The 9,617-nt window shown below is 44.0% G+C and overlaps 1 protein-coding gene across 2 annotated transcripts; it reads right to left on the bottom strand.

Moving 5' to 3' along the window:
• Positions 1 to 479: 479 nt before the first annotated feature.
• hpse (heparanase) lies at positions 480 to 9,211 on the bottom strand. 2 transcript variants are annotated; one of them, XM_085278771.1, is made up of 12 exons: positions 8,947 to 9,211; positions 7,872 to 8,002; positions 7,506 to 7,634; positions 7,261 to 7,434; positions 6,705 to 6,876; positions 6,180 to 6,227; positions 5,206 to 5,299; positions 5,017 to 5,123; positions 4,558 to 4,687; positions 4,009 to 4,133; positions 3,082 to 3,228; positions 480 to 1,340 (listed from the first exon to the last, which is right to left on the bottom strand). In XM_085278771.1, exons 1-12 carry the CDS (start codon positions 9,177 to 9,179, stop codon positions 1,181 to 1,183), a joined length of 1,650 nt encoding a protein of 549 aa, XP_085134897.1. In that variant the 5' UTR covers positions 9,180 to 9,211; the 3' UTR covers positions 480 to 1,180. The 2 variants fall into 2 exon arrangements, with proteins under 2 accessions (XP_085134897.1, XP_085134898.1); XM_085278772.1 differs by having other exon boundaries at positions 4,573 to 4,687; positions 8,947 to 9,209.
• Between the last annotated feature and the right edge of the window lie 406 nt (positions 9,212 to 9,617).

Here is a 9,617-nt window from a genome sequence, read left to right on the forward strand (position 1 = left end):
GTTCGACCCCGACGACAAAGGCTTCATCCACAAAGAGTTCTCACGCCAACGTCTCCTTATTCAGGCCGTGATAGAAAGTGAAAACACTGAGCGAATGAAAGTGTAAAAATGAAAAGGGCTCGCTTTGGAAATGTTTAGTGACAGGCGTGACATCGATACCTGTGTGTCTGTAGATGAAGCAGATGTTTCAGTCATCAAACATAAACGCAACCAGAAACCTGGACTACAAATCCTTGTGTTACGTCGTCACTCACGGCGAGGAGCAGGACAAATGAAAAAGGAAATGTGATGTTTGTCTTTATCTTGCATCAAATAAAAGTTCAAACATTAAACTCTGAATCTAGTGTCCTTTAATAAGCTGAAGGTCTCAGAGCAGGGCCTCTCAGGCGTCCTGAGCTTCACACTCACACTGAGAGCGTCGGGCACTGGTTCATTAGTTTTATTAGAGTCCAATTTAAAATCAGCAGAGAACAGAAAGATTTCATGAAATAAATATTTAATTAGCAGAGTTCACACTAAAGTTTATAGATATATTATTATATATATATATATATATTACACATTTATATTTTCAGTGTAAAATATCTGTTATAAAGATGTATACATCTGGTTAAAGTTTCAAAACCTTTTTCTAGTTTTACTGAAGTTTTTATGAACAGACTGGATAAAGATGATGGAGGACGCTACTGCAGTTCCCAGTCTGACCTGATGGTGACAGCACTGTCTCCCCGCTGCTTAAACTCTGACACATTTGCTGTCATGATAACGTGAAGCTGCAGCATCAGGAGGACGTGCTCCAGCCTGCTGACGACGATGATGGCAAAGAGGCGGCGTCAGCATTGTGCTTTTTGATTAATTAGATCATTAGACGTCCTCACTGATGACACGCTGAAACACGGTCGTATCAAAAATATTTTTGGTTTCTGAAAATTGTTATGAAAAAAAACATTTAAGTATCTTATTCCATATTGTTCCATATCCATCATCCTCATCAACCTTGAAGTTCACATTATTAGGGGCGTGGCCTCTGTGACTGACGAGCGGGTGGAGACATAGATGGAGATGTTTGGTCATGAGTGAGAATCAATAAACTCATTATCAGAAAGTGGCAGTATTGTCTAAAAATCTGACACTGAGGCGTCCACGGTGTGAGGAAACAGCACCTCTCCGTGTGATGTCATCAGCTGCACGCCGGAGCTTGGGCGTCTGGGAGGACGAAGAAGGCAAGCGAGTAGGCAGGAAGCTGCAGGTGGCGAGCCGGCAGGAGAAGTTTTCCTTTGAGTTCAGGCAGCGTTTTATCGTCCACCATCATCAACACCTCGCCGTTCAGCTTCACTGACCTGCAGAAACAGGAAATGAGCTCATCAAGCTAACCGCCACACAACGAGTCAAACACAAAGATTACTGAGATATTAATCCATTTCTGCATAACTCATACTGTTTATGATCCTCGGGTGTTAGGGTTGTGTGCGCCCCCTTGTGGTCGGACCGCAGCAGTGCGGGGTGTCATCGGCAGAGTTACCCTTCTCCGGGTTTATGCCTGTATCATTTTCCACCACAGCTTATGAGTCAGATCATGACACCGTAAGAGGAGGATTTAGGATGGGGCTAGTTTGAGATTGGTCGGTTAAATCAGGTAAAGCTTTTGATTTTTATGTAGTTGTTCTCAGAAAGCCTCCTGCAGCTGAGGTGCTGTGGAGCGGTGGACGGGAGTCAGACTGTCGATTCATGCTGACCAGTTTTGACTCACGGCGGTGACCTTTGAACTCTTTTGAAGCACGCCGCTGAGCCCAAACTATGAGGCCATTGTTCGTCCTCCGTCAGCACAGCTGAGATAAAAGCCTGAGAGAGAGTTACACATCAACGGCATCGGTCCTCGACCTGCTGCTGTCTGCATCAGCTGATTCGCTCTCAGGTGGCATTAAATCACCATGACAACAGCTTTCTGTCCGGCACGCTGAAGCAGAGCAAAGCCACAGATCAAAAGCATCAAAAGGTCAACCTCAGCAGCTCTCATAGGACTCGATAAACACCTGAATCTGAGCGTCACAAGACTGAAGCCAGCGTCTGATTCACTGTCGCCCCTGTTTTTGCTTTCATGAGTAAAATAAAATTTTAAAGGATTTAAAAAGTAGCTTTCAGGAAGTGTTGAGGCTCACTTCTGTAGAGAAATGTGAGCTGGTCTTCAGGTTTCTACACCAACCAGCCATCACAGCTGAAACACAGACGGCGTCCCTGCAGATGGTAAAAACTGCAGGTTTCACTGGATGCTGAGGCGATATGATCCGCTGATGCTTCCTCAGCATCAAAACATTTGCTGGATTCTTCTTCATTTTTAAGCTTAGACCGTTTCACCGTCACTGAGTTCAGGAGATCCAGATGTTTCAGAGACTCAGATTCATAAGAACAAAAACAGAAAATGTAAATTTAAAAAGAGAAAAGACATCAGCTCCATGCTTTTATTTTCTGACTCCAGCACAGCAGCTCTGCATGATTCAGAGCTCAGCCCTTGTCTGAAACAAGGCTGGCTTTACGCCACTTTTCTTCTGTTTGGCTCTCCCTCTCACACAGTAGCCGACGGGGCTTCAGTCCCTGAGATGACATCATTCAGATCAAAGAGTAGAAAATACTGTAATAATGAGTGTTCGACCTGCGGGTATCACTACACACACGGAGCTTATTATTCGTAACTTTATCGTGAACCTCCACCACAGGAAGAGCAGAGACAGGACAGGAAGTGAGGAGAGGCAGAACAGGTCGACTATAATGACCTGAACGTGTCTTCTTAGGCTTGCAGAGTTTGGGCCGTCTGACACACAGAGCGGTGTATCATCAGCACATAAAACATCTGCAATGGGCCAATCCTGATGTTCAGGTAGAATCAGGTGTTCATTTACAGATTTTGACCTGTTGCTTCTTCACCGTGTGTATTTCACTAAAAATGGGGGCGGGGCTTATTATCTAAGGTTCACTGTACTTCTGCAGAGCCGGGAATATTTAGTGAAAAACAACTGTCTTCTTTGGGGTCGAAGCAGATTTCTAACTAGGAGGAAAATGGCTTCATTGAGTACATTCAGGCACCTGGAGTAGAGTCCCTCCTCCCCGGGCTGCTCAGACTCCAGGACAAAAGCCTCCACTGTGCTGTTGGAGAAGACGGCGGGCACCGAGATCCTTGCTGGCGTCTTCCCAAGGTTCATTGACATCAGCGTGACCGCTCCACGTCTGTAGCTGCAGACACGCAAAACAGCAGCATTATTACTCAGCTTGACTTCCACTTCACCTCAAACAACACAGAACGAAGCATGAGCTTCGTTTCTACTCACACGAAGCAAAACATGCGCAGAAATTATGTCTCTAGGAAATTACTACTGGTGTCAGTGTACACAGCAAGAAATAAAAAGCTTTTTTCCTCCTTTAAATACTTTTAGTTTGAAGATGTTTGTTCCTGAGCTGAAGTAAAAGACATTCAGGTTTTCAGAAACTGAGATATTAATCTTTGCCCATTTCTGCATAATTCAGAATTCAGGTTTGAGATGAGTTTTGAATAACGCTTTAAGAATTTCAATCTTTTCTTATTTTAAGAAATTTTTTTTCTGTTTCTGTTTCCAGACGTTTTTGCTGGTTTATAGGAAAAATAAACCTTAAAGATCCAAAGCTCAGCTGATTCATTAAAAGGACAGTTCACTTTCAAATCTGAGTTTTTCTTTCCTCTGGCTTGTAGTGAGTCTGAGCAGCTCCATGTAGAAACTATTTTGTTGTACAGGACATTGCTTGAAGGGAGCTGTAGCAGCTGTTAACCATTTATCTGTTACTTCTAACTGCTAATACCTTACATCATTACCGTGAGCTAGCTATTTCTAGCTATTTCAGACCACTGCAGAGACAGCTGTTTAGACAGCTGTATAAACAGCTGGACGGGCCGGAAGAAAATCCCGTCCACCTGATGTGGCAGGGTTACTGGTGGTGGGAGGTCTCGGTGTTTGTATGAGGGCAGGATGTGAAGCGTACCTCTTCCTGTTGGTGCAGTGCAGATACATCCTCACTCGTTTACTTCGGCCAAACTCAGAAAGCACTTGAATCTTTAAAACCTCCGGTCCAACCAGCCTCTTGTAGAGAACAGACAGCCAATAATCCTGAAAGAGGACACGACCTTTACTGGACAACGACAAACTGTGAAGATCTGGAAATGCATCGAGCACATAAACTAACAGCAGCTTATTTCAGCCACGTTAACGCTCAGTATTAGTGTGAAGGTCCTGATTTGATCAGATTAACATACATTTTCTGACAAATGATCAGTTAATGAACTCACTGAGTCTGTGCTAAACATGTCCGTTTAGGTTTTTAATTAATTTGATGTCCCAAAGTGGACAAAATTAACCTCTTAAGCCCCAACGCCCCCTGATACAGGGGCAAAAGGCAGGAGATCAGTTAGGCTTGGGGCTTAAGAGGTTAAGCAATAACATCCAATCTGAGTGTAGGAAGGAGGAACTCTTAAAACGATTTTGCACAGGTAAAAAACATGAAAGCGTAGCTGGAATACTTAAGAGAATTAACCTGACTCTGTCTTACAGGAAGAGGATCCAGGTTGTCGTCCACCAGGTGGTAACTCCCAGAGCCGATGAGCACCTGCCTCATCACGATATCCAGGCCGAGTGCTGCTCCCAGGCCTAATTTATCCAGCCACCTGCACAGATTCCCAGCATGGAGACATCTCAGCAGCAACTCAGAGATATTTGAGAGTGTTTCAGAGATGCTGAGAGCAGAAATGTTCATCCACAGAAAAACACACTCAGCAGAATAAAAATCGTTTACTGAAAGAAAGAAATCAGTCTGAAAAACACCAACGCGGTCCAGAGGTCTAGAAGACTACGAGGAAATGGTCTCTGAGCTCATGCCTGAATGCCTTCATGATGGCTTTATGTTTCTGGTCTGACTGAAGGTCTGGCTGAATACAACACGACGTTCATGATGTTCAGAGAGAAGACTAAAGCAGGGCAGACATGAGGGACTCACATGAATCCTGCGACGAACGTGTCCGACAGTCCTGCAGCTCCTCCTCCGTACGCCGAGCTTGTCTCTCCGAGCCAAACCGACTTTCCCGGAGACGCCAGCTTCACTTTCTGAGCCGGATGAGAAGAAACAATCCCGGTGAAACTCCGAACACACCCAGCACAGAGCTGCTGGCACACAGCACAGCGTTACCTTCATGACTTCATTGGTCTTTAAGGCCAGTGAGTCCAGGACTTCAGGATCCAGGAAGTCCTTCACAGACGTGTCTCTGCCGTTCACGTAATAACTGACAAACAGGAGAGCAAGTTTATTTTATGAGTTATGAATGAAGCATTCACAGCAGTAAAGCAGCATGAAGGCTTGGGAATAAAAGAACAGTTTTTCAGGCCGAGGTGTCACTGATATCCTTTAAAATTAAATCAGGTGTGCCTCAGGGCTCGAGTTTAGGACCACTGCTGGTCTCAACCAGTGCTCAGCTGTTTGTGAATGATGTGATCATTGTTAAGCCTAATTTATCACCCAAACTAACTGTCAGTGTGGATGATGAATAATAATCTTATCTTGACTTAAATCTCTTCTTGTCTGATTATGATTCAGAATTTTGGACTTTCTGAAGAAAGTATTGATGCTTTATGACCAACTTTCAACTTAAAAAGTCCAAAACTATTTTCTGAATTTATGGTTTAATAAATTCAAAATTAGGAGACTTCAAACAAATATTTGGAGACAGATTTATGTTGGTTTTGTTGTCTTTATGGGAGCATACAGACACTTTATATCCACTGAATGTCATTTGGACTAAAAATATTAGAATTTTGTTAAGTTTTAATAACTTTGACATTCTGTTTCCTTGCAACAAGATTTGTGTTACAAATGCTAAATAATTTGTTCTGAACAGTCTCTGACTGATATGTACATTTGCAGTTTCACAATAAAAGCATGGGAAAAGTATCTCACTGTCAGTAGGAGTGCATAAACTTTTAATTACCTCCGATGGACGGAGAAGCTTTCAGGCTGTAAATGACTGTAAATGTGACATTTTTCACATTTACAGTTAAAATGCAAAGTTTTTATGCACGTCGCTTGTGACTGCATGCATTATGTTGTGAGAGTAGACTTAACTCAGAAATTACATTTCAGAGTAAATAAAGTGAGGGTGAACTCACTGGTGCCAGGTACAGGCGTCGATGGCCTCGGCTCCGGTCTGCAGGAATCTGCAACAGTCACAAGAATTCATGGATAAATCGGCAGCGTCGGCTCAGTAATTAAGTTGTTTTCTGTCTTATTCCTGCAGACTGAAGCTCACATGTGACTCTGTAACTCAGTTAGAGCACAAAAATTAGCTGCTTCCCTTTAATAAAAAGTTTTAGGTTTCTCTGCATCGTTGGTATCTGAGAGACGTTAAAACATCACATCAGATCAAAAAGCTGAAAACTTCAGAATCTGTCAGCTCATGACAGACGAGGAGCAGAGTGAATAAAATTCCTGAAAACAGAGAGAAATAAAGTAAAAAACGTTCATTTTTTATTATGTGTCTTGTTTTCAAAAATTCGTAACGCAAAATTTCATGTGAGGAAAAAAATTCATTGAAAAAAAATGTAATTTTTTCCCCCAAACATTTTATGCTCTTTTGTGTTGACAGCAGAAACTTTTCATGAGCTGTCTCTGTACAGTGACCTTTGACCTCTCACCCGTCCAGTAAGTCTACGTGGTGGTTTCTCGGCTGGCCAACGTCCGGCCCGTACAGCCCAGCATCTTGGTACAGTTTGGACTCTGACATCATCTTCCTGAGACGAATGAAGTCCAGCCCGAGCTGATGCCCATCCACCCGGATCCCGGCCTTCTTCTCGAAGCTGTTTGGCTCTGATTAGAGATCACTTTGATTAGAGATCATGTAAAGAAGAAAGGTGACTTCCTGTCTGTGCGTCACGCCACATGAAGGCGAGGAAGTGAAACTGAAACATTGGATAAGAAACCGCAGCGTTTCAGCATTATGCCAGATATTATCACTGAAAGCAGAATAAAGAAGAAGAAGGAGCCTGAGAAGATTTTACACTAACAGTGTCAGCCTGTTACTGATGCTCTGATTTACGGGTTTGATCAGGTGGTAGGAAACACACATCACTAGCTGCATTTCAAAATAAAAGGCAGAATAAAGTCTGCAGGCCTAAATAAGCAGGTCACAGACTCAAGCTGATTGAGGCTCTGTGATTATTGATTATCAGCTGATCAGAGAAGGAGTCGTACCGTTTCCGAGCTCCCAGGACATCCCATAATGTCTGGACTGGCAGTACTGCAGCAGCAGGGCAGCATTGCTGTTGTTCCAGCTGTTGTCAGCCGTCCTCAGCAGAGCATTCAGGCCGAAGATGAGCTGGAAGCCAGAGCAGTTGGCGAAGGCATGCAGCTGGTCCACGGTGAGCTCTGAGAGGGAGACGACAGTCAGAGGACGGGTGGCATCTCCATGGCAACGCCTGGCAGACATCAGGACTCACCTGTGAAGAAGAAGCTCCTGTATGTACCCAGCAGGTCCTCCTTCATCAGGACCAGCTTCTGCTTCGCCCAGTCGCACTTCAGACGCTCCTCCATCCACGGGGGTAGGAAAGTCTGGTCACATGACTCACCTGGGAGTTTCAACGGTCACAGAGAGGTCAGGAAGTCAGAGACTCACATTTCAACTATTTAAAAGTTTCAACACTTAAAAACTGAATAAGAAGAAAAAGTCTCCAACCTGAACTTAGACTAAAAACAAAAGAATCACATGACACATTAAAAAAATAATTTCCTGTAAATAAAACAAAGAAATCAACATGTTCCAGATCAGTGTGATGTCAGAGAGGTCACAAGGTGATCGTGTTTACCTGCAGCGTCCTGAGGCTCCTCCCACTGTTGCCTCCTGTGAGGCTCAAACACCATGAAGTCCTGCCGCGTCCCCCCAAATCGCAGGAAGGCCGGACTCAGAGCTGCTGCAAGCGTCCTCATCCTCCGAGAGCTGCAGAGAAACCTCAGAGTCACTCCCATGATGCACTGCTGCACTGACAGCAGTACGCAGTTCACATTAAAGAATGCTCGGAAATATTCGCGGGTCAAAGCACCGAAACCTGCTGGTTTTAAACGACCCCAGCTCTGTTTCACTTTGATCTTTGATCTGAAATCTAAGTTTTGAAATTATTTTGTTGTCACAACTCCTGAAGGGTTACGAAGAATAACTCTGATGTCATAGTTTTTAAGTTGGTCAACCGTTTTGACTACAAACATGTGACTTTAACTTGATTTCCTTTCCTGGTTTTGAGACTTTGGAAATGATTTTACTCGTGACCTCTGACCTCTGGTTTCCACATGCAGAGATCTGTGCTGATTATCTCACATCCATCATGTTACTGAAACAGAAGGGATTTTGGAGCTCGGGTTTATTCCCGGAGCACAAACGTGTCGGATTCACAGAGAAACATGAATCTAAGTTTGGCTGTCGAGATTCAAAGTTCAAATTTACAGCAGTTTTATTTCAGATGATCAGGTTATGAGGGTCAGCAGGTTACTCGGGTTATTCTCAGATCTAAGAGTGTTTGTGGTTCTCGGGTGTGCTCCTGCTTAAACAGGAACTCTGGGAATTCCCATGCGGACTCTGGAAACAGAAGTGAAACCTGGATTGACTCAGGATCACCTTACTTCTCAATCCTTTAAAGATTTTAAAATCAGGTTCAGATTTTTTCTTTTTCCAAACTTGAACTGCAGGTGATACTCACCTGGTCTGAGACTGCGGGAGGCGGAGCTAACAGGTTTCAGGTGAACTGACTCAGGATCAGATTTGAAAGTGAAACAAAAGTTTGAAAGTTTTGATCCTTAGAGTTTTTGATTTTGTGACCTCCCGTCTGTTTTAACCCGGTGTTTCCTGTTTAACGGGACAATCGTCGGTGGATTAGAGTCAGAGCTCACCTCAGTAGCCACACGAAGCTCTCCTGTGAAGCCAGACTCGCGTCGATGGTCACGGACAGAAAGCGCGGATCCACGCGTCGCAGAGGGGCCGACACGTCCACGCCCACGCCCAAACCCAGACCGGGGTCCCGGTCCGGCTCCCCGGGGGGTCCATCAGGGAGCCGGGATCCTCCGGTTCCGGTTACCAGAGTCCCGGTGCAGCAGAGCGCGCACAGCAGCAGCGCGAGCCTCATGTCTGTCACACTTCCTGTTTCGCGTCCTCGTGCGCGCACACAGAACGACCGGGACCTCAAATCACGAACTTATATGCAGGTCCAACATTTCAGCAGGAATCACGAGAGACGACACTCCATCAATCGATCAGTGATCAATGACCTGAAATTAATATTCATCTAATAACGAGCCAGAAACGAAGAAACCTGCGAACATGTTACCGTGACAGAAACACGCATGAACTGTCCCACGAATACAAAACTCAATAAAAATACACATAAATATTTAATGCTTAAAAAAACGAAACTATGACAAAAAGTCAAAAATTTAATATTAATAAAATGTCCCACAAACACATATGAGACCACAGCCCACAAACCAACACTAAAATAAATTATCAAAAGACTCAAATTTATGTCCTCAGAATTCATGATTTAAAAACAAAACAAAACAAAACC

This window comes from Mchenga conophoros, linkage group LG7 (genome assembly GCF_057382185.1).
Source record: "Mchenga conophoros isolate Kocher_MC1m ecotype Shallow Benthic linkage group LG7, M_conophoros_male_GT1.1, whole genome shotgun sequence".
Classification (NCBI taxonomy): domain Eukaryota; kingdom Metazoa; phylum Chordata; class Actinopteri; order Cichliformes; family Cichlidae; genus Mchenga; species Mchenga conophoros.